This window comes from Phytophthora parasitica (genome assembly GCF_000247585.1).
Source record: "Phytophthora parasitica INRA-310 unplaced genomic scaffold supercont2.37, whole genome shotgun sequence".
Classification (NCBI taxonomy): domain Eukaryota; phylum Oomycota; class Peronosporomycetes; order Peronosporales; family Peronosporaceae; genus Phytophthora; species Phytophthora nicotianae.
In genome coordinates, this window is record NW_008649023.1 from 642928 (window position 1) to 664976 (window position 22049).

General features: G+C 51.0%; 16 protein-coding genes across 18 annotated transcripts; 9 read left to right on the forward strand and 7 right to left on the reverse strand.

Moving 5' to 3' along the window:
• Window positions 1–143: 143 nt before the first annotated feature.
• On the reverse strand, window positions 144–1646 carry PPTG_23416 (hypothetical protein; the record flags this gene model as incomplete). Its single annotated transcript, XM_008910513.1, has 4 exons — window positions 144–190; window positions 565–848; window positions 1450–1501; window positions 1583–1646. The coding sequence occupies 4 exons, from the start codon at window positions 1644–1646 to the stop codon at window positions 144–146; spliced, it is 447 nt and encodes a 148-aa protein (XP_008908761.1).
• Window positions 1647–2862: 1216 nt separating this feature from the next.
• Window positions 2863–4782, forward strand: PPTG_14020 (hypothetical protein; the record flags this gene model as incomplete). Its single annotated transcript, XM_008910514.1, has 1 exon — window positions 2863–4782. One exon carries the CDS (start codon window positions 2863–2865, stop codon window positions 4780–4782), a length of 1920 nt encoding a protein of 639 aa, XP_008908762.1.
• A 215-nt stretch (window positions 4783–4997) lies between these two features.
• Window positions 4998–5684, forward strand: PPTG_14021 (hypothetical protein; the record flags this gene model as incomplete). Its single annotated transcript, XM_008910515.1, has 3 exons — window positions 4998–5195; window positions 5263–5322; window positions 5391–5684. 3 exons carry the CDS (start codon window positions 4998–5000, stop codon window positions 5682–5684), a joined length of 552 nt encoding a protein of 183 aa, XP_008908763.1.
• Window positions 5360–7391, reverse strand: PPTG_14022 (hypothetical protein). The gene has a single exon (XM_008910516.1). It carries the CDS (start codon window positions 7306–7308, stop codon window positions 5938–5940), a length of 1371 nt encoding a protein of 456 aa, XP_008908764.1. The 5' UTR covers window positions 7309–7391; the 3' UTR covers window positions 5360–5937.
• A 102-nt stretch (window positions 7392–7493) lies between these two features.
• On the forward strand, window positions 7494–7764 carry PPTG_14023 (hypothetical protein; the record flags this gene model as incomplete). The annotated part of the gene is made up of 2 exons (XM_008910517.1): window positions 7494–7606; window positions 7665–7764. The coding sequence occupies 2 exons, from the start codon at window positions 7494–7496 to the stop codon at window positions 7762–7764; spliced, it is 213 nt and encodes a 70-aa protein (XP_008908765.1).
• A 248-nt stretch (window positions 7765–8012) lies between these two features.
• Window positions 8013–9282, forward strand: PPTG_14024 (hypothetical protein; the record flags this gene model as incomplete). The annotated part of the gene is made up of 4 exons (XM_008910518.1): window positions 8013–8090; window positions 8157–8198; window positions 8262–8351; window positions 8419–9282. The coding sequence occupies 4 exons, from the start codon at window positions 8013–8015 to the stop codon at window positions 9280–9282; spliced, it is 1074 nt and encodes a 357-aa protein (XP_008908766.1).
• Window positions 9283–9645: 363 nt separating this feature from the next.
• Window positions 9646–9981, forward strand: PPTG_14025 (hypothetical protein; the record flags this gene model as incomplete). The annotated part of the gene is made up of 1 exon (XM_008910519.1): window positions 9646–9981. The coding sequence occupies one exon, from the start codon at window positions 9646–9648 to the stop codon at window positions 9979–9981; it is 336 nt and encodes a 111-aa protein (XP_008908767.1).
• A 149-nt stretch (window positions 9982–10130) lies between these two features.
• On the reverse strand, window positions 10131–10999 carry PPTG_14026 (hypothetical protein). The gene is made up of 3 exons (XM_008910520.1): window positions 10677–10999; window positions 10540–10601; window positions 10131–10450 (listed from the first exon to the last, which is right to left on the reverse strand). The coding sequence occupies exons 1-3, from the start codon at window positions 10939–10941 to the stop codon at window positions 10271–10273; spliced, it is 507 nt and encodes a 168-aa protein (XP_008908768.1). The 5' UTR covers window positions 10942–10999; the 3' UTR covers window positions 10131–10270.
• Window positions 11000–11095: 96 nt separating this feature from the next.
• On the forward strand, window positions 11096–12433 carry PPTG_14027 (hypothetical protein). Its single transcript, XM_008910521.1, has 2 exons — window positions 11096–11540; window positions 11622–12433. Exons 1-2 carry the CDS (start codon window positions 11129–11131, stop codon window positions 12029–12031), a joined length of 822 nt encoding a protein of 273 aa, XP_008908769.1. The 5' UTR covers window positions 11096–11128; the 3' UTR covers window positions 12032–12433.
• Window positions 12158–12634, reverse strand: PPTG_14028 (30S ribosomal protein S17). The gene has a single exon (XM_008910522.1). The coding sequence runs from the start codon at window positions 12547–12549 to the stop codon at window positions 12307–12309; it is 243 nt and encodes an 80-aa protein (XP_008908770.1). The 5' UTR covers window positions 12550–12634; the 3' UTR covers window positions 12158–12306.
• Window positions 12635–12722: 88 nt separating this feature from the next.
• On the forward strand, window positions 12723–14513 carry PPTG_14029 (hypothetical protein). Its single transcript, XM_008910523.1, has 3 exons — window positions 12723–13185; window positions 13265–13319; window positions 13391–14513. The coding sequence occupies exons 1-3, from the start codon at window positions 12779–12781 to the stop codon at window positions 13625–13627; spliced, it is 699 nt and encodes a 232-aa protein (XP_008908771.1). The 5' UTR covers window positions 12723–12778; the 3' UTR covers window positions 13628–14513.
• PPTG_14030 (hypothetical protein) lies at window positions 13638–14953 on the reverse strand (the record flags this gene model as incomplete). The annotated part of the gene is made up of 5 exons (XM_008910524.1): window positions 13638–14318; window positions 14374–14436; window positions 14506–14572; window positions 14634–14795; window positions 14858–14953. 5 exons carry the CDS (start codon window positions 14951–14953, stop codon window positions 13729–13731), a joined length of 978 nt encoding a protein of 325 aa, XP_008908772.1. The 3' UTR covers window positions 13638–13728.
• A 70-nt stretch (window positions 14954–15023) lies between these two features.
• On the reverse strand, window positions 15024–16831 carry PPTG_14031. 2 transcript variants are annotated; one of them, XM_008910526.1, is made up of 4 exons: window positions 16291–16831; window positions 16145–16220; window positions 15630–16054; window positions 15024–15564 (listed from the first exon to the last, which is right to left on the reverse strand). In XM_008910526.1, exons 1-4 carry the CDS (start codon window positions 16468–16470, stop codon window positions 15088–15090), a joined length of 1158 nt encoding a protein of 385 aa, XP_008908774.1. In that variant the 5' UTR covers window positions 16471–16831; the 3' UTR covers window positions 15024–15087. The 2 variants fall into 2 exon arrangements, with proteins under 2 accessions (XP_008908774.1, XP_008908773.1); XM_008910525.1 differs by having other exon boundaries at window positions 15630–16220.
• On the forward strand, window positions 16569–17947 carry PPTG_14032 (hypothetical protein). The gene has a single exon (XM_008910527.1). It carries the CDS (start codon window positions 16618–16620, stop codon window positions 17878–17880), a length of 1263 nt encoding a protein of 420 aa, XP_008908775.1. The 5' UTR covers window positions 16569–16617; the 3' UTR covers window positions 17881–17947.
• A 42-nt stretch (window positions 17948–17989) lies between these two features.
• Window positions 17990–18664, forward strand: PPTG_14033 (small nuclear ribonucleoprotein F). Its single transcript, XM_008910528.1, has 2 exons — window positions 17990–18023; window positions 18162–18664. Exons 1-2 carry the CDS (start codon window positions 18021–18023, stop codon window positions 18453–18455), a joined length of 297 nt encoding a protein of 98 aa, XP_008908776.1. The 5' UTR covers window positions 17990–18020; the 3' UTR covers window positions 18456–18664.
• PPTG_14034 lies at window positions 18477–21146 on the reverse strand. 2 transcript variants are annotated; one of them, XM_008910529.1, is made up of 3 exons: window positions 20455–21146; window positions 20346–20383; window positions 18477–20280 (listed from the first exon to the last, which is right to left on the reverse strand). In XM_008910529.1, exons 1-3 carry the CDS (start codon window positions 20819–20821, stop codon window positions 18889–18891), a joined length of 1797 nt encoding a protein of 598 aa, XP_008908777.1. In that variant the 5' UTR covers window positions 20822–21146; the 3' UTR covers window positions 18477–18888. The 2 variants fall into 2 exon arrangements, with proteins under 2 accessions (XP_008908777.1, XP_008908778.1); XM_008910530.1 differs by having other exon boundaries at window positions 20346–21146.
• Window positions 21147–22049: the final 903 nt, after the last annotated feature.

Sequence of the window (22049 nt, forward strand, 5' to 3'; positions counted from 1 at the left end):
CCCTCAGCAACCCCACGGTTATCGGAGTACCCCCTCCGTCAGTCGGCAGTCCAGGGCACTGTGTGTCTGAGTGGATCGCAACGTGATTTTGCGACAAAATCGCAGTTTTGATTTAAAAACAATTATATGAATTACGCTATATTTTATTCGCTATCGCTGTCGAAGTCGCCATTGGCTTCAATGTCGTCGTCTGAGTCATGATTCCGTCAGTTAGACTACAGCTCTCCAATTCCTCGACAATGCTACTATCTATCAGCTCGATTTCGATACTTGATGCTTCTTCCGTGGTGTCGTTTGTCCCTGTCGTGTACGCGCCCGAAGTGAAAGTTGGTGGCGTCGAAGAAATAGCTTAATCCATGTCGACATTGCAGCGAATTTGTCTCCAAGTCCGACCTCAGTCGCTATGTCTTTAGCGTGGAACTCTATAATTGAGACGAGAGACTGGGGGCCCTTCCTTCCTCAGAGAGTTCAACCAAAGAACGATGGAAGCTTCGGCGTCCTTGCTAAGTACAGTCGCGTCGCCAAGACTGCGCAGGTTGAGATGATGTCCCCGGCCGGATTCACATGCAGCGCGAATTGTTGCTGTCTGCTTCATCCACTTATTGATATTTTTAGCCCGAACTTCATTTGCTTTTAACTCGTCATAGAAGTTGCTAATGGTCTCATCAAGGGTGTGACCGTCCTCGGTGTAGCTAAGAACATCACGTTTGTGAACATATTTCACAGCTGTGCGTTGATAAGACTTTTGTTTCTTGCCTTGGCCATTTATGCGAGGGGAGATGATTCTTGGTTGACTAGCGTGCTTTGAGGTCTGACTTCTTATGGGTGTTGTTTTACCTGCACTGAGTCTAAAATTAAATGTGCTCGTTCTGTAAATAACAAAACCATCTGCAAGAAAATGGCTGGTTCTTATTGGACCCTTTGCAGCTGACCCTTAGGAATAAACGACGCTTACGACTACGACAATACGGTAGCTACAAGGTGTTTGTACAAGGGACGTCTACCTTGTGTACGGGTCAGGCTGACATCATTGCTGCTAACGACTCCTTGATATAAAACACTAAGAAATATTATAATGAGACCTCTGTCGCTTTGCAGCAAACCGCTTACGAGAGTCTCCTCCACAGGAATTTTACTATCTCCGCTCTGGAGCAGTACTTGTGCTAGCCATCGAGCAGGAACACTTCGATGCTGCAGAAAAATTTCGACTTTTTCAAATCGACTAGGTTCATCGGCGTCGTGCTCCCTATGTTTACGGCAAGAACTTCGTATGCCGTGGTTTCAAGCCCATTGGCGATTCCGTGGTTCTCTAAGCAAATGAAAAGAGCATAGCTTGAGAAGGATACGTTGACTAAAGCGCGTACATTGGAGCTACGCGTTGCATGGGTTAGTGTTTTAGCAACAACGATAAAATGGATGCTATTTGTCACGTTTAGCTGCAAACTACACTTCCACAACCAGTTGTCGTTCTCAAGATCCTCCAGTGCTGCGTTCTCTTGCTCTGGGGAAAGCGCTTCTTTGATCAAACATGCTCAGTAAATGTAATGGACGTTCGTATGTGGGAGCTCCACAGCGAGTTCACCTTTGTCTACTTCACGCTGCAAGTTGGAGGTATTGTAGATCCCATCTTTGTCGAAGGTGATCATTTCGACGTCTAACCAACTCAGCGCGCATAATTTCCGGTTGAAGGACCTCTCGTTAGAACAATTTTTTACATGTATTGTCAAAATATACTTTGAAGAAAGTATTTTCTTTCGAACAGCACAAAGCCGCATGTGTAGAGAAACGTTTACCCATAACATAAAATCTCCGACCTCCGACTTTCTCCGACCTGTACCAAAACCATGGTTCATCCGAGTTGGTAACTCTAGAAACAAATATATAAATTTAAACTGTGGATGTTGTGGGCCACATTGAAATCCTCCATTTTATCAAGGAGGGCAACGGTGGCAGGAGGTGGCAAGCAGGCGGAGACGGTGGTGTGGTGTGCGTCGGAGACGGTGGCGAGCAGATGGAGATGACGGCAAGGCGGTGAGTGAGTAGCCTGCTCGTGTAGGCAAACGCACTGGCGAGCGGACCACGCTGAAGGGGGGGGGGGGGGGGTATCGGAGGGTCTGGCTGCTATCACGACCGCATGGAGCAAAGAGGTTTGCGCAGGAATGTAGCAGAAACTGGAAATTTAGCAGAGTTAGATGTATGCGTCAATTGTATTTATTCGGTATTCATATTATAGCATTGCTTATTGGCCCTAGCCATCAGCAGTCCTATACGTGACAGGCTGTAGCTTAGCTTCTAGGACCGCCGCCTCCCGATGTAAAGACCGACACGCTTATTTAGTTGGTATTGTAGCATTGTACTCACAGTTGTAGCCATGCAATTATCATTTATTTTTATGGTTGTATTATTAATATTAATACTGGTCGGAGAAGTCGGATCAATGATGAAATGCGTGTGATATGCTAACATCTTGAAATTTGTAAGAGTATATATATTTTTCCGTTCCGCTCCGACCCGATATGTCGGAGCTGGTGCTTGGTTGGCCAACCTATTCCTTTCGGTTTCGATTGGCCAGCACGATTTTGGGATCCTTCTATGATTGGTTGTTTAAAAAACAAAATGTTTGGTCATTTATGCCCCTACTAGTGTAAAACTAAGTAAGGTCGGAGATTTGATGATATTCAACCTATTTTAAATAAAAATTCTTAGAAAAGCAGTTGATCTTTCTTCGTTTTTCGACAATATAATATATTATTTTTCTCCGTTTTGAATAATGGTTTTCAATGATCATACAGTATTGCATTTATTTGCATTACTGTATCAAGTTGGCTACATTACCGTTTGTTCCTTATTCATTCAAAGACAATGGACGCCAAGCCTGAGGAGCTAGAGGAGCCACTGTACGTGCCGCTGAAGCTACGGCGCCAGCGTGAACAGGAGCGTCTGCAGCGGAGACGCAAGGCGCTTCAGGAGCGAATTCAGCAGGAGCGCAGCGACGAGGACAGCGGGAGCGACGAGGATGAACAGAAATCCAAGCGACAGAAGACCAGCGATCCAAACGCCGGTGCGTCTCCATCGTCCGCCACACTAGACGAACCTCCACAGCCGCAGCAGCGCTCAAGCGTAAGCCTTCTGGACCAGGCCTACGAGATGCGCAAGAAGATGGAGGAACAGGGTGTGAACCAGCAGAAGGCACAGCAGGACGCACAGGAAGTTAACATGCTCAAAGAGGCCAGCTACGTGCAGAAAGTGGCGCTGGTCTCGGCCCACGAGCGTGCCGAGGGAATCCACTACAAAGAATCAATGAAAACCACGTGGAAACCTCCTCGCAGTATCGCAAACATGACGCAGGAAGAGTGCGACGCAGTCCGCAAAAAGTGGCACATTCTAGTGGAAGGCGAAGACGTGCCGCCGCCCATCAAATCGTTCGAGTATATGCGCTTCCCACCAGCCATTCTAGACGCTCTTAAGGCCAAGAACATCATGCGACCCACACCTATTCAGGTGCAGGCGATCCCTTGTATCCTAGCAGGACGAGACATGATCGGCATCGCATTCACAGGTTCAGGCAAGACGGTGACGTTCACTCTGCCGCTCGTCATGTTGGCGCTTGAAGAAGAGAAAAAGATGCCAATTATTGGCCACGAAGGACCATTTGGCCTCATTGTAGGGCCCTCCCGAGAGCTCATGCGACAGACTTTCGACGTTGTCAAGCACTTTACCACTCACCTGTTCAAGGCTGGATACCCGGAACTCCGTAGTCTGCTCTGTATCGGTGGAGAAGACAAGCGGCAGCAATCAAACTTGATCGCCAGTCGTGGTGTGCACATTGTGGTGGCTACTCCTGGTCGACTGAACCATTTCTTAAAGCTACGCGAGATGAATCTGCGACTCTGCAAATATATTTGCTTGGATGAAGGCGACCGGATGCTGGACTTGGGATTCGACGAGGAAGTGGCTACAACTTTCAACCACTTCACAAGCCAGAGACAAACGCTGTTATTCTCGGCTACGATGCCCCAGAAGTTCCAGGATTTTGCCAAGGACGTGCTAGTGAAGCCTGTTCTAGTGAACGTCGGTCGTGCTGGAGCTGCTAACTTGGATGTGATCCAGGAAGTTGAATATGTCAAGCAGGACGCCAAGATTGTGTATCTGCTGGAATGTTTACAGAAGACTAGTCCACCAGTTGTCATTTTCTGTGAACGCAAGGGTGACGTGGATGATATCTACGAGTATCTGATTCTAAAGGGTGTTGAAGCTGCTTCAATTCACGGTGGGAAGGACCAGGAGGAACGTAACGAGGCCATTGATCTGTTCAAGAATGGACAGAAAGACGTACTGGTCGCCACGGATGTGGCTGCAAAAGGTCTCGACTTTCCCGATATCAAACACGTTATTAACTTCGATATGCCTGCAGAGATCGAGAACTACGTGCATCGCATTGGTCGTACAGGTCGTTGTGGTAAGACTGGAGTAGCTACAACGTTCATCAACAAGAGCGTTCCCGAGAGTGCACTGCTGGATCTCAAGCATTTGCTCGTTGAAGCCAAGCAGACTGTCCCGCCAGTTCTCAAGGCCTTGGAAGATCCTTATGAAGAGTTAGAACGCAGTGGCAATGGACTTTCAAATGCTACAGGGACGAAGGGCTGTGCCTTCTGTGGTGGTCTGGGTCACCGTATCACAGACTGTCCCAAGGTGGACTCGCAGGTCCGGAAGATCGGAGCAGGCAAGCGAGACTTCCTTGCTGGGAAAAGTGAAGGCTATGGTGGAGATTCTCTTGGTTAAAGTGGACAATAAATTATTGTCCAGTGGCAATATATTCCCAGGCAGATAATTCTTCGTACGCATATCATGCTAACGGGTCGTTACGAAGGTGTTATGGGTAAAAATATCGTGCTAAATATTGCGAAGAGATTCCAGAGAGTGTCCTGATCGGGACCTTGTTGTCGCCGCATCAAGTTGAGCGCGTCTGCATTTTCCGCCTTGTAGCGGCTCATGTCATGGGCACCTCATTGTCAAGAAGTTTCTCGCGCTTCTGGAATCGCAACGAACGTCGATTGCTGCTCGTGGGGCTTGATGGCGCTGGCAAGACGACGATCTTGTATCATTTGCGTCTGGGCAAGGCTATTGCCAGCATTCCAACAGTAGGCTTCAACGTCGAGACCATCAAATATGAAGGATACAAACTCAACATTTGGGTGAGTTTGCTCGATGATCTAGTTCGAACTATTAGGCTAATTTATCGTGTAACTATTGCAACATTAGGATGTTGGAGGACAGGACACGTTGCGACCATATTGGAGGCATCACTTTACTGGGACGCAGGTACAGAAGAGTCAAATGGGAGGCTTGGTGTTTATTTGGAACGACTAAATGGTTTAAAACTTGTCTAGGGAATCATCTTCGTGCTTGATAGTGCGGATGACCAGCGTTTAGAGCTTGCAAAGGCCGAACTCACCGGAATGTTGGTCGACACTCAACTCCAAGATGCGTGCCTGCTAATTATCCTTAACAAACGGGATCTACCAGACGCTAAAGATGTTCAAGAGCTCACAGAAGCGTTGGAATTCCAAGAAAACTGCGAAAAAGTCAATCGGCGTGTCAAGGTGCAGCCAACAGTGGCCACTACAGGTGAGGGACTAAACGATGGGATTTCGTGGCTTTGCGAGAACATGACTGCGCTTTAAGACAAATAGACATCTTTATAACTGGTAAAAGGAGACAGCAGTCTTTCATTCTTGATCCGTATTGCTTAAACGTGAGGTCGGGTGGATGTATGAACCACCTGTCCACTCCAATGGAAGAGAGGCTTGTTCGGAGCAGCCAATACTCGGTAATCTACAGCTAGCTTGGCACTAAATCGCTGTTCTATCTTGGAGACAAATGTGCTAAATCCCCAGAAATCTGGAGCGAATCGCGAATGCAACACTTGACTATTGTCTAAGACCAGTCGTGAGCGAATGCAACTCCCTCGTACTTCTTGGCTCCAGGGATCTCGGTCTCTTCCATGAGCACGTTGCCATCCACGTCGAACACTGTAATATACGACGTTTGTCTCTGTTCATCCTCCACCTCCACACTCTTGATAGCCACAATGACCGAGTCGTCGGACCGCGGAACGAACTTGAAGGACGAGAAACCGCGTAGTGGTGTGACTTTGCCTACTTCTCGCACCTGGATGCTGCTAAAGTCCTCACTTGCAATGATAACCTTGTTGGAGCCTCGTTTCTCGTCTTCCATGTCGTTGTACGGCTCAGTACTGACACGTCGTGGCAGGATAAACCACTGGCGCCGCACAGGACTCCACTCAATGGCCTCGTGCACCACATATCCAGGCCATTCGCAGTTTAGAGCCTTCCGTACCGCTGCAAAGTTCGCCGTCCAGTCTTCGTGACGCACTTCACCAGCACGATCCATCACAGCGACCCACAAATTGCCATCACCGATGACGTTGCCGTCGTTATCTGTGAACTCCTTGCCCACACTCCCCATGTACAACTCGCCGTCCTTAACTGTAGCCCATTCGTGCTTCTGTCCCTTGCCATTGAAGCCATCTCCCTCCATGATGATGTGCTCCGGGATGGCCTGCAGTGGTTTGGTCCTGCTCACTCCCTCAAAGTGCTTCAGTCGGAACACAATACCCGTCCGGTCATCGAACGCCAGCAATTTGCCGTTAAACCAGGCCAGTTCGCTGAGTTCGAAGCCTCGTCCGGCCTCGTTCATGTGTGTTGAGAACCTGGTTTCCTCTCCGAAAGTTACTGAGTACGCGTCACGTTTCTGGGTGGCGCTGGAGCTACTGGGTGTGACCTTGAGCGTGGCGTGCATGATGTAGGACAGGAACTGTGGCTTCTTGCTGCTCTCGTCCTTGGATTTCTTGTCCAGATCGGCCACGATGACGATGCCGAAGGAGTTGGGCTTAGGCGGCGGTGCCAGTGTCGGCTGTTGTCGAATATTGTGCTTAACAGTGGTCACCGACGGCAGCAACATCGGCTGATCGTTGCCCCAGTTCTGAGGTGTTCGCAGTTCGGCGCTGTTGCTGATACCGGTACCTACGCTGCCACTCATCGTCGACTTGGACAGTGATATATACGTTAATACACCGAAAGCGACGAGAAGCAAGAGTGTGCGTCCGTGACGGCGCATGGCCGCTAGCGCCGCGGCCTGTGGAGGCTGCGAGCGTGACGACGAGCCAGCCACGCCACCGCTGGGCAAGGTAGTACCACGCGAGTCTGACCACATGCTGCTGCTTCCTTCCTCCAGAGTACTGAGCTTGCGCTTCTTCTTCTTAGTGTCCACGCACGACAAGAGCATGCACGGGGGGAGAGCGACCACGTCCGTTACGGAGCAATACTGCCAGCAGTGCTCATGAACTGACTATGGACTAGTGAGGGTGATTATTGGCCAATGGATGCTAATCAAAGGGTTTAAGTTGACCAATCACAGCCTGCCGCCTGGTTCTGTGACGTGGTACACACACGTAACTGAATAAGTGTGCGATGGCGGGCAACAAGGATGAGGAAGTGGAAGCGCTCGAGGCGCTGAGGGACAAGTCGGCGGAGCTAGTGCGTTATTTGGATAATATCAACGAGAAGCTGATGCAGATGAATCAGTGCGTGGGGTGGGCAGAGACGTGGGAATGGAGACTATAAACTAATTGAATTGTGCAGTGTCGCTGCGTGTGTTGGAGAACTGGTCAAGCGTCATCGCCATCTCCAAAGTCAGTTCAGCTTCGACCGCTGCCACCTCGACAGGAAAGCCACAGGCTGAGAAAAAGCTTGTTCGGACTTCACCCTAGCTACTAGAGTTGACTAGCAGAGTCCGCAAAATAGACGGTCTGAGTATTTATACGTGGAATGAAGACCAAGTTGGGGTTGTAAATTGTTCACCAGTGGACCACAAATAGCCGAGTTCTGGATAATGTTTGGTCTGTTGGTGCTTAAGGTGTGTCGCGGTGACCAATTGGTGAGGCTTCGACAAACACCACTCCTATTCATTATTCTACTCTTGTCACCACCATGCGCACCCGGGGATTTGAGAAACCATTCTCTCGAGACCAAGTGACAAGCTGGATCATTCAGCTGATCCTGATCGGAGTACGCCTTGCTGTACTGTTGGTTTAGCTTTCTTGAGTGTGTGACTTTGTCCCTACGACTGTGTAGAGCTTCATTATCTTCGTGTCTACATTGCTAAGCTGGGATAAGGTATGTCTAGCTGCCGCATCATTAATCCAAAACTGCTCTAACTGGCAACTTTCATCTGTGCAGTGTCTTAAGATTCTTCTTCCAAATGCTGTCTTGGTCATCATCGTCATAGCATCGTGGTGCATTTGCGAATCGAGGGATCCTTCAAAACCCGTAAGTGTTCGCTACCAATACTCTCGTCCGTGCTCGCTGCTAACGGTGCTCATATCCTTGCTAACAGAAACCTTCAAGCTTCATCCCGTCAATCCTGAAGGCTCCTCCAAAGGAATCACGTTATTGTGGATTGTGCTACAAGAACAGCCCTGGCCTCGATCACCATTGCACATGGCTGAACACCTGCATTGCTGAAAGCAACTACGAAGCTTTCTACTATCTGGTGGTGTCATCAACATGTCAGACGTTGCTGCAGACCGTCATAGGCATCCTCATGTGTACATTATGGCAGTCGGAAGTGAAGGCCAACACTGCTGAGGGCTGGGACGAAGCAGTGATCGTGCTGCTCTGGATTCATAACGCAGCTTGTATATCGCTGACCAACTCGTTCGTTCTTCTCGCTGGTTTCCACACGTATTTATTATACGTTGGAATGGGCACCTACGACTTCATATTAGAAAATGGCTCCGAAGGCTTGTGTACTCGCATGCTGAAGTGCAACTGCCTTCGGCGTAAGAAGACACGGAACGGAAAACGCAGTCATGTGCAGCATGGCGACGCTATCGATCCCAAAGGTGCCAAGGGAGTAGTAACTCGAACAAGAAGAGGGTCGCCTCCAGCTTCGATCATGCCTGCAACTTTAACCTCGATAAACTCGCAGACGTCGCTCGACCACGCAGCAGCGGCAGCGGCTCTCCAGGTGAGTAAATGCAGCGATATCAGTCACGATCTTTTTAGCTCAGGGCATTCGAGTTCCAATCCAACTGAAGGCACAGCAGCAGCAATGCCGCCAGACATGATACTCAGCGTACGCGTTAACGAGAGCGAGGGGATCTTCGAGAACATCAATTTGAGTAGTCCGCCTAAACTGAAGAGATTGTCAGGAGCAGTGGTGGCCCCAGCAGCGCCAGGGACCGCGACAGGATCGTAGAAATATATGTGGCGGCGCCATTCGCTTGGCACGTTGAAGACACCAATTTCCTGCGACGTGTGTGCTATCCTTTCAAATACGGTACCGAAATATAGAGGAAACGTACTTTGATTGGCGAGGGGCCGAATGACTTGCCTTTTGTATGCTCCGAGGAGTGATTGGCTATCGCTGGCCTTCCAAGCGTAAGTCTCAGCTACGACGCAAAGCATAGTAACAGGAGACGTCGTCGGGCAGAACCTCTTTTCACCTTAAACAAGGTGCGTCAATAGTTATGCTCGAATTCCACCGACGCTTGAGCGAATGTAATAGCACAGTCCAGTCCAACATAAATCTAACGGTTTCTTGTTTCTACTGCTGCTACAGATGCGTCACGTTGCTGCTTTGCTGTTGTGTGTGCTCGGCGGAAACGCCACCCCCGCCGTGGCTGACCTCGAGAAGGTCGTCAAGTCTTTCGGCGGCGAGTTCGACCAGGAGCAGGCCGAGAAGCTCGTCAAGGAGCTTGAGGGCAAGAACATCGAGGAGGTGATCGAGGCCGGCAAGGCCAAGCTCGCCACCGTGTCGGTGGGCGCTGCCCCCGCCGCTGGCGCTGCTGCTGGCGGTGCTGCTCCGGCCAAGGAGGAGGAGAAGGCCGTCGAGGAGGAGGAAGAGGTCGACATGGGCGGAGGTATGGACATGTTCGGCGGAGACGAGGACTACTAGACGTCGTCATGCGATGCAACACGCCCTGCCGCTGTCAACTCGTCAGGTCGGTAGTAACTTCAGCTTAATCGAAACGCGCATGTCGGCCATGCATGTGACGCCATTCGCACACAACACGTTGGGTCTTCTGTCTGCAGCGACTACTGTGCGGGGATTGTTCCTGTTCAGTTTGCAGTGTATTTCGTTGGAACAGGTTGCTACGGACTACAATATGCTGGCTATCTCGTCTGTCTACGGTGTCGGTCTTCGCTTGTCGTTGCCGTCATTACTGGATGTTCGGATTAGGTGTCTAGCTCAGGATCTTGGCACTTACGCGACGGCAAATTCCGGCCCAGCCCATTGCAGATATAGCACCGAGCGGGAATCCTGGGAACGACATGAGTCGCTCCACTGGAAGCATGTAGCCTTGAGGTAGTACCACCAGGGGCTCGTTCCAGTAGTATAGCATCAACAGTCCCATCAACGCCGGCTAATGTAGCAACAATACAGCAGGTAATATCACATCATGTATCGATGAGCTCTCCAGTTGTGAATACACATTTATCACTGCAAACTCACCGTTCGAATGCGGTCGAACTGCTTCTGGAGCTCTGATGGCGCGCTTGTTGCCAGTCGCTCCACTACCGAAAGACACAATTACGTATTTCCATGTTAGCCTGGGGATTTTACATAAGTTACGCCCATTTTCAACGCACCAGCAAGCTCCTGCATTTCCTTCTTGAGTGCGTTCATCTTGCGCGTAGCCTTGGCTTGCTCTACGAACGTCTCGACCGAGTTGAGGCGGTTTACAAGCCGCACCTGTGCGTTATACTCGCCCATCAGCTTCTGCTCAGCCGGCGACAGCTGTGTGCCGCGTCCATTCCACAGCTTCATGGCCAGATCCATAGCGAACATGACGAGGGCAATCAGCAGCACGTCGTACACCTTGAGCGCTGTGATCGTCGGCAGCTCCATCGTCATCGATACAATTGGGAATGAAATCCGCTTTTGTGGGTGGTTGAGAGTCGTGACGATCGGGTGTTTCATTAATGGGTGTTCAATGGACTTATTTTCATTGGGTTCTTTATCGAATGGGTGCAACTGATGATGGGTTATATGGTGCAGTTTTTTGTATCGGAGCCCATCGGAGACGCACCAGAGGATCACCATGGCGCAAGACATGCGAGCGCTGCGGGACTACGTGACGGCAATGGATGGCCACCAGTACGACAATGTACCTGAAGGCGTCGTGTGTCTGCTCATCACGCACAGCAACCTTCAGCTGCAGATGGTTGATATCCGGCTGGACTTGCACGGCACCATTGGCGAGCTTCGGCACAAATTGTACCAGCACACAGGCACCAAGCCGGACGCCATGGAGTTGCTGGTCATACGCAGCGACGGATCGGTGTACGCCCGTCTAGATGATGACCAGAGAATGTTGGGCTTTTATAGCCTGGAGAACGGCATGCGGCTGCACGTCGTGGATAAGGATCCATTTTCACTCTCGAAAGGCGGCGGCCTGGAGGACGTATCGCTCGTCAAGAAGTACGAGATCTCCGAGGAGGACTACAACAAGCGTAAGTGCTCTGGGCTACAACAGGTCTGGCACCGTTGATGGATGGTGTTAACAATTAAAGATGATCTGGTTGCTTGAACAGGCGAGAAGACTGTGCGTGCGTACAAGAGGGAGCAGCTTGCTAAGGACCCCAACTGGAAGCCCAAGGCCATGATGAATGTCACTAAACCGACTGTGGATCCTGCAGCGCTGCCAGGCCCAGAGACTGTTGTAAACTTGAAGGTTGGCGACCGATGTGAAGTGCAGCCCGGGGGTCGTCGTGGACAGGTGCAGTACCTGGGAGAGATTCCAGAGATCGCTCCGGGCTACTGGGTCGGAGTGCAGTTCGACGAGCCTGTGGGCAAAGGTGACGGCTCTGTCAAGGGCGCAACTTACTTTAAGTGCGAGCAGAAGTATGGCGGATTCATTCGCCCTCATAACGTTGCAGTGGGCGATTTCCCGGCATTAGATCCATTCGCAGATCTTTCAGACTCTGATGACGATGAACTGTAGTCTGCGTTGAAGCCAGTATGTCCTGAAGCTAGGCAATAGGTAGCTAACAACAGCCCGCAGTATTTGTCGGTCAGCCCCGCGTAGTCTGCTGTATCATACACAACACAGCGGACTCCAAACACCAGACAGGAAATCAACTCTAACTTACTTTCCACAGTGTTTCCTGCTCTGCTAATACGCTTGCTACTTTGCTTTCCGAGGTCTCCGTCGTCCAGCCAACACTGCCAGACTAGGGATTATTTTCAGCCACCGCAGCATGTAAACTGAGAACCACCTTACACCTCGGCCTTGCGCGTGATCTCCTCGACGTTCCAGCGCTTGCGCTTGGACAGTGGGCGAGTGCCTGACAGACGCACGAAGTCGCCGATGTTGCAGGCGTTCTCCTCGTCGTGGGCCATGAACTTCTTGGTCTTCTTGTAGTACTTGCCGTACTTGGGGTCCTTCACGATGCGGGCCACCTCCACCAGCACCGACTTCTGCATCTTGTTGGACACGATCTTCCCGAACAACGGCTTCATGGCGACAGCGACAACAGCAGTAGCTTCGAGCTTCTCGCGGCGTTATTTGTCTGGTCCGAGGCGACACAGCCGCAGACCTAAAAACCTTGTAAATCTGTTTGGTTATAACATAAGTTTGCAGAGTACCCTGAAATAAAATCATCTAATTTAGCACGATTCTATTTTGACCAATGGACAGACGTTTCGATGGTCGCCACGTCACAGTATCTGTTGTTGAACGCTGATCGCAATGGGCGAGGGCTTCTTCGTGCCGTACCTGTACGTGCCCAGCGCTGGGGCGAATTACGTGAAGCTGGTGACGCCATGGGGAAACGTTCACATGAACAAGGGCCTCCTGGAGCAGGTGGCGGTGAGTGTGGCGGTGGTTGTACTGACAGTGATGCTCTGGCGGTTCGCCGCGCGATTGAACGCGACGCTCAAGAAGAAGACGGACACGGTGGACGGAGAAGAAGACGCAGAAGGAGATGGTGACGACGAAGAAGAGGACGAAGAGCCGAGTTCTGCGTTGGATGAGAATAAAATTACGAAGGGAGAACACAGCTATTACTACACCCACCAACACCAAGACGGCAATGGCAATTCGGACACGGCCAAGGTGTCGTCTTTCGGCTGGAGCAACGACAAGGAGACGGTTAGGTGGGTGGAAATAGTAATAACGTGCTTATGTGAGACAACTGAATGTCTAACGGGCTGTGTGTTTGTCTTATGGTTACAGCATCTACCTGACGGACAACGTGGTGAAGAACATGAAGGAAGATCAACTAGTTCTGGTAAGTTAGAACTCGGTTACTGCAAGTCTGCAGAGCAATCCGTACTAACTTACTGACTGCTGTATGAATAGAAATGGACCAACACGTCGCTGTCGATGGATCTGCTCAACTCTCCTGGTGGGGACATCGCTAAGAGTCTAAAGATCTCGTCGTTATTTCAAGAAATCACGGACGTGGCGTGGAAGGCGCACAAGGATACGCTAACTATTACACTGACCAAAGCAAAGGAGCTACCGTGGACTTCTTTGAACGGAGCTGCTAAGAAGATGGAGGACCACATCGAGTACGACGATGCCCTCTATGATTAAGACCAAATTCTGGGTGTGCATCTTGAATCCGATATATTGCAGATGAGAATTAACCCCGCTTCTTCTTGTATTCAAGTCTGCTGAAGTCTTAAACCTGCTCCTTATTCCGGGCTCCAGAGCTTGAGGTGCGCACTGTCGTATGCCGCAGTCAAGAGGCTGTTAGTCGACACGAAGGCCACGCCTGTGAGGAGATCATTCGGGACAGGCTGAGAGCTCACGAGTTTTACGCGCGGTGCTGCTCCCGGTTTGGTGGATGAAATCTCCCAGATATTCATAAACGTATCGTCGCTCACTGACACTACAAACTCGTTGTGTGCATCCAACGCCGTGATCGCGCGTGTATGGGCAGCCACCTCAGCGTGCAAGTGGAAGTTCTCGGGGTTATACAACCGCAGACACCCAGTCAGGAAGCCAGCCACCAGCCAGTTTTCCGCCATAAAAGTCATAGAAGTCGCAGGATAACCGGTGCTCACGATCCGGTGGGTAACCTCGAAGCCGTCCCTGGGGTTACGGATCATAATAGCTCCACTCATATCGCTGCTCGCTAGCAATGTGCCGTCAAGGGAGCTCTCCACACTGCAAATAGCCTCGCCATGCTCGGTAAGAGTCTTGCACACCTCGAAGCTAGATCCTTCCCCTGACTTGGCTTCTTCCTCCTTCCCAATGACAAGGAGCTTCCCGACCGACGTGCCTGTGCAATCTATTAGCTCTACTCGAAAATGTTAAGTCCATTCGATTCCACTCACCCACGACGAGCCGTGGCTCCTTCATGTGGATGGAGCAAATGCCTTGACAATAGAAATAATCCCCTGCTTTAATCGGATTAGTGAGACTACGAGCTACAGGTACCAATATTAATAAGGCCAAGTAGTAGTTACCTTCAGCACCCACGATATCCTTCAGTGCGATCTCCGCAAGACTCTCCTCACCCGTGGAGTCGTAGATCTGTTTACATGTCAGCGATCGTTAGGCTTCCATATTGAGCTCTTCTTAACGAGGTGGATACCTGAATGCCGTTGTCCGAGGCAACGACGATCACGACTAAGTCTTTCAACGTGCAGAAGCGCACTTGGTGTACTGCAGATTTTTCTGCACAGGGCAGTTTATGAGTCCTGTAAGGCGTATGCGTCGTGTCCACATACACCACGTCGTCTACGCTCGCATAAGCCTACAGATCGAAGATCTGTTAGGACTTCCAACACCTCGGATATTCTAAAACATACGGCTTACCAGTGTCTCGCCATGCTTAGACAGGTTGTTGCATACATAAGACGCCGTGAAGGTCGTCGGCTTAAGCTCCGGGTCCACGAACCACGAGGTCGCCATGCTTTGTCTTAGCCTTAACGTCCGTTATGTCTCCTCGACAGTCTGTTGAAAAGTCGGGAGATCCTAAAGTGTTCACTATCGAGATGAGATCTATCATGCAGTTTTTATTGATTGAGTATTGGGTTTGTCATCTGTCAGTGAGCGGTGACTTGGATCTCCTCAATCAGCACACTTTTCGGTTGAGTAGAAGCCTCAACGTCCTCACTTTCCTCTTCTGAGATGGAGCAAATTTTGTCTGTAGTGCTTGGGTCTTCGAGAGTCAGTAACTCCGACGAGATTTCATTTCTTGATCCTTCTTCTTCCACCTCCATCACTTCAGGTTCTTCAGTAGAAGGCTCTTCGATTGCATTCGTCCCCACTGATGAGATCGTCTCGATCACATCGTGAGCCACTGGATACTTATCGGCATCAGCATCCAGAGCCACGATGATGACAGGAAACTCAACCACTGCCTTCCGCTTCAGGTTGCTTTCAACGCTCTGGCTGCCGTCCAACCGGTAATACTGTGGCTGTGACGCAGGAGTGAACTCTTTTCGCAATAGAAGCACAACGTGCTTCTCCCAGTCCGCTACGGCATATTTTTTGAGCTTTCCGCAGATAGCGACGTTTTCCTACAGCCACAATTCAATGTTATAACTCATCCTGTAGCACCATTTGGCTTCATTAAGAGACATACCTGGCTGGGGGTTAGATACTTTGCGAGTAGCGAGAACACAGTATCTCTCTCATTCGCTCGCTCCTCATGATGACTCACCGGCACTTCGGCACTGGGAAAGGCCCACTCTACACGCCAGTACATGGTGTTCTTCTTCGTATCCATGTAGGACGAGTTACGAGCGCGCTTGCTCATGCCTGGAGCGAGCAGCGTCAACGCCACGCCTCGTTTAGCCGAATGCTCGGCAAACAGCTGCACGGCGATCGGAAAGCGCGCTAGCCAATCCGCTGGAATGTCAGGATTGATCGGAGCTGATGAACTTCCAGCATCGGTTGCCACTTTTCGCTTCTTGTTGCTAGTATAGCGCCGAGCATTGGCGTTCAGTTGGCTCCGAGACCGTGCCGCACTGTTCGTGGAGCGAGAAACCTCCTCCAAGAAGAAAAAATCTATACAAAAAGCAACAAATAACAAGCACGTATAGCAACCAGGTAAGCATTGAGCATCGTATCGAGTAGCAACTGGATTGGTTCTCTTACCGCTGGAGAGATCTGCGTCCGTGAACTTTTTGAGTTCAACGAACTTGGTGCGGTCGCGTCTTCCATTGCAGCCGAACTGTCGTCAGCGGAATTAAAGCAATAAGGTTAGCAGTGAAACTTCATTCGCAGGACTAGGCAGTACGTACCTGCTTCTTGTGCGCAACGCAGCACTGTAGTGAGCACGTGATGCGCTCGCAACGGGGACAACGATACTTGACGTCACTCTTGCCGCAGCCACAGCACTCAACCAGCGTATCCTGCGTCGGTTGCAGCTGCGTCTCCACCTCTGCTTCATCCAGCGCACGCTTGCTGCTTGTGTCCGCCATCGCTTCGAGTTACAGAGTGACACTACGTCTCTTGAAAACCAAATTCGCACCTAAGAGAGATTATCGGTAGTTAGAGGCGACGTTGCCAGTCATTTTTCGGATTATTGCATCAAGGTGTCTTGATTGACTACATAGTCCTTGATAACCATGGAGAATATGGGCGTGGACCTCGAGATCGATGAGAGCAAGTTGTGGGACCCGGCCGAGCGTCAGGCCTACATGGACGCATTGCCGGACATGACGCTCTTCGAGGACCACGTGGTGGAAGGTGACGAGATGGTGGCGGCCATCCAGGCTCTAATTGAGGACGGCGAGACGGCCGAGAGCCTGGCGCTGCACTGGAAGAACCAGGGCAATGATATGTTCTCGGATGCCAAGAAGGCCCATAGAGGCTACTTCAAGAACGCTATGAAGTACTATAACGACGCGCTGGCCTATGCCTACAAGGCGCTGGCGCTGCCCAAGGAAGAGCGCGATCTTTCGTACGACATGAAGGAGCTCACGTCACAGATTCTGTGCAACCGCGCGGCCGTGCAATTGGAGCTCAAGAACTACGCCAGCTGCCGTTCTGACGCTGCTAAGGCTATTAACTTCGACCCCAGCAATGTCAAAGCGTACTACCGTGGCGCTAAGGCATCTAGGATGCTGCGTAAGCCTGCGGATACACTGCGTTACTGCGAGGAAGGACTTCAGCGTGACCCGGAGAATAAGCTTCTGTTGAAGCTGCAAGTGGAGGGACGCAGACTTGTGGAGGAGCTGCGTGTTGAGAAGCTGAAGCGCGAGAGGGAACGCATGAAGCGCCGTGCGGCCACGGACAAGTACCGTAAACTGTGTGCATCTCGCGGCGTGCGTGTGGGTCGCGCTCTAGTAGATGATGAGCGTGTGCGTCAGTACGAAGGCAAGGCCGACTTGGACCCCGAGAGCGGCAACATGTACTGGCCCGTGCTCTTCCTGTACGACCAACACGGTACATCGGACTTTGTGCAGTTTTTCGGTGAGCAGGACACGATGATCGAACACCTCGCCAATATGTTCCCGGAGGACGGTCCGTACGCCGATTGGGACACCAATAACGAGTTCGTGGCCTCCAAACTGGTAGTATATGCAGCAGTGGACATGGTGCTGCCATACTCGTCGCCTAAGGAGTGGCATGTGGGTCTCAGCGGCGAGAAGGAGGAGGACGACGAGGAGGTCAAGCGCATTAGACTCGAGGAGAAGCACGAGGCCAAGACGCAGTTCTGGATCGAGGTGGCGCCCTTCTGCACGCTGAAGCAACTGCTGACACATGATAAGTATGTGGTTCCTGGTATCCCCGTGCTCAACATCTTCGTGCGTGGCTCAGAGGCGCTCGGCAACTTCCTCACGCGCATCGAGCGCAAGGTTATCACGCTGGACGCAGAGCAACGGTAAACGATCTAATGTAGCCATGTTGGTTGCGAGCTGATTGGCTAAATATATTTCCATATTCATACTATGATTGGCTGTAATGAATGCGCGCTTTCTACTGGCTGAAAGATCCGATCGCAGTGTGAAAGACCTCGCCGAGCAAAATGGTGCGTGGCGGAGAGCTTGTTGGCTCACCTTGTATGCGCCTACGTGGCGGATTCGACCTCAATGGATGCGGTCAGGTTGAGAGCACATTGTACTGACCCTCTGCATGCTGTTTCTGCAAATTTTTCGTCTCCATACAGTCCGGCCTGATCCTCAACCCCAAGCCATTCCTGACCAACCTCACGGGCAAACCTGTTGTGGCGCGACTCAAGTGGGGCATGGAATACAAGGGCGTGCTGCTGTCAGTGGACTCGTACATGAACTTGCAGCTGGCTAATACGGAGGAATACATTAACGGAGAGCTCACGGGCAACCTGGGCGAGACTCTCGTGCGCTGTAACAACGTGCTTTTTATCCGAGGACTGCTGGACGACGAGAAGCCGCCCACCGAGACATCCACGAATGGAGCGGAGCCCATGACTGATGCCCAGTAGAGATCAGATGCACAGAGCAAAGGAGTGGAAACGGGTATTATGAAGAACAGGAAATCTTAGGGTCAACGTTCCTCTTTACTGATAAGGCCCCATCAGTAGATTCTACCAGGTTAACAACAGTGAAGTACCAAAGGAAGAAGCAGCTCCTGCATGTTTGTTACAGGTATCCTCGTCACTCTAAGTTACTTCGCAGTATTGCTTACAGGTCTCATACGTTTCGCGATGCTGCTGCTCGACATCCTGCTGGTCGCTCCCTGGTAGATGTACTTCCACACGATACATCACCCACTTGCGACCCCTCCCTGCTCCTCACTCCTGTCTACGTAGAAAACTATTGGCAGCATATGCGACGCCAACACTCTTTTTTTTTCATTATTACCACATGTGCATACACTACGTCAAACCCAGAAGCGAAGAAGTGTACGCATTCCCCTTACGACTTCAGGAAGCCGAAAAGATCGTCGTCGTCCAGTTCCACATTGAGATCAATGCGGTCCCAACGATAGAGATCCATTCCGTCGTCGTCACTCTTCGTCTCTGCTGTCACGCCAGCTGCACTACTGTCCGTGGCTACAGGTTCATTATCAGCTACTGAAGTTGAGACTACCATAGTTTCGCTGGCTGTGGGGGCCATCACTATCGCCTCAGCAGACACACCTGCCCCGGGCACTGGTACCGGCGTCGCTGTTGCCGGGGCCCGAGGATTCATCTGCTGCTGATAAGGTGGTTGCTGTTCCTGTTTCGACTGCTGTTGCTGATACTGTTGGAGCTGCTGTGGGCTATTCCACGTCTCGCCAAATCCACTCTGTGATCTGTTTGCATTGTTCGGAACAGCGTTGGTATCCATACTCCCCATACTGCTATGACGAGCGAGGTGTTGGGCCACTTCCACCTTGCGCGTGAGCATCTGGCGATGAAGGTTCATCTGAGCTTGCATGGCTAAGTGCATCTGCATCTGTAGATCGGTTGGTTCCTCTTGAAGCATGAATCCATCAGCGCCACTACCACGAGCCATTGTCTCACTCGAAGCTGCATGTGGAAGAAGACCACCTTCACCTACAGGCCCAGTCATACCAGCTAACTGCGGAGACATAAGGGAGTTCAAAATGCTCCACTGGGGGTCAGAAAGCTCCGGCATCCCAGCCACTCCCGAGGCCACAGGTAACTGTCCTAACGGGTAGCGATATGCTGCTACAGCGGCGGCAGCTGCAACCAAGTCACGGCCGTGGTCGGACGCCTGCTTTCGTTGGATATGAGCTGCATATGCTGGAGGCAAGTGCTGAGGTGCTATCGGAATGATACCAGTCGATCCTGGTGTTGGAATGACGGGCATCATCCGATCAGTCGGGATCTGAGGATGCTGACGAGTATGGCTGCTTACGTCGAGGATTGGCGGTTGCTGTGCACTCTGCATGAGCTGCGAGTAATTCAAACTACGCGCATGGGTATTAGCTGCAGCTGCGGGGGATCCGCGTCGTCCCTGTGGGGTTGTCTGGCCTTTAGTCTCCACCTCCAACCTGCTGTCAGTGGTGTTACTATCGCCAGTGTCCGAATCGCTGTCGTCGCTGTCACTGTCGCTTCCTCGGCTCTTTCGACGCTTGGAGTTGCTGATGGGGAACACGAACATGGTATTGGCCTCGTTACCAGCGCCACTCGTTCGATGTTGAGCCTGACGACGACGGCGCTTGAGGTTGCGCTTAGCACTGCGGTCGTAATACTCGAGAAACTCCATCCTAGAGCGCTCATAGTTGAGGCGATACTTTTGCAGATGAGACTTGAGATGCTCCGTCGTGAGTCCGGAGTTCGGTCCTGCTGCTTCCATGAGCTGCATCAATGCACACAAGTTAGTCAACTCGTGCTCCTACTTAAAGAAGAAACGACTAAACGTACAGCCAGCAGAGCCTTCGGGGACGCGTTCTTGAGACCAACTGTAGCATTCAAAGTCTCAGTATTGTCACCATCATACTATATAAGTGGGTTTTGGCATTTATTCACGCACCGTCGAAGATGGCAGCCACAAAGAGCCGATGGAGATCGTCGGGCCAAATGAAGCGCTTGGTCTTGCGCTCGTATTTGCGCTGCTTAGGGGCCGGTTTGTCCTCACCTGGAGCGGCTGCGTCTGCCTTCCTACGTCTGCCACTAGAGGAGGAGGAAGTGGAGGCTGTCGCTGTCGTCGCTGTAGCTGTTGCGCTGCCGTTGCCGCGGCCTTTGGCGTCGGTGCCGGACGAGCGCGCCGGGTTCATGGAGGGTGACGAGGACGTGTCAGTGCGCGCCTCGTCGCTGCTGTCCAGTGCTGTCGACGGCCTCTGGATGGAGAGCTGGGTCCGAGGTGGAGCGAGGGAGCTTACAGAGGCCAAATTTGCCATTCAGCTCCGCGCGTCGCAGTCAAAACCCCTCGCGATCGAGAGGATGAGAGCAAATGGATGGGGAGCAGAAGCGCGAATGAATGCCTGCTCCGTCTGGTTATCAAATCTCCTGGAAGTCACAAGCAGAGACAGAGCACTCCGAGCGAGAACGGGACACAGAAGGCGAGATGCTTGTCAGCGATGCCAACAGCGCTGCCACCAGCAGTGGAGCTGTGAACTGCGGTTGCACGCGGTGCGTGCGAAGGCCCCGGCTGATGGACTTGTGCGGTCTCAAGACGAAGATCCCGTCCAATAGAGTGCACAAGAGCGATAGAATCTAGGCGGGAGCCAATGTCTTTTGTATTCGCGTGTTGGAAAAGGTACCCATTTGTATTTTTACTTGAAGTATTAAACGCTAAAAGAATGGTCATGACCGGAGAGCCCACCACGACAAACCGTCACCATTGCCAAAGCCACATTGCCTCAGAGTCAGCGACGAATGATGTGGCATGTTTGCAAGCTTAGTGTCGCTACATGTACTGTAGCGATGGCAAAATATTTGCTCGATTCTTTTACAGGGCTGTCGCGTTCTGTAAATTACAGCCTCTTTCAAACCCCAATCAAGAAACAGAGAACCGCCGATCCAAATGATTCATCGTTGCCGATAAGTATACATGCGGCAACATGATGCAGAGTAGATGAATCTTGAGCATGGGTCACCACTGTTAGGACTTCCGAGTCGGTTTGATAGTACTACAATTCTAAGCCAAAATATGCTAGTCCTATGGTTCAGAATTCCTTCGCAGTTACTATGCATATGCATATAATGCCAGGCTTCCTTTCTACTATGAGCCTTTGTGCATTTTATAAAAGTAGTATAGTACATTGGGATTTACTACCAAACATTCAGGTAACACTTTCCATTTATTTGTTTGCAGCTATTCAAGTAGCAGTGACACCCGACGGTATTCGACACGCTAGTAACTGTTTTAGTGCGCTTCATAATTTCATGCATTTCAAATTTACTAGTAACGTTCTCTGATCAGAGTATACCAGGGATCCGATTTTCCTCGCATAGTTCATATACTGTAACGAGGTACAAACCCCAAGTGTACCCAAGTTACATGAAGAGTGACCAGTCACTCTTGTAATACCTGGTACATGGTACCAGGGGCTCTAGGAGCCAATCATTGCATATCTACATAGCTTCATTATAGGTGACTTATAGTTTGTATTAGAAACTGAGTTA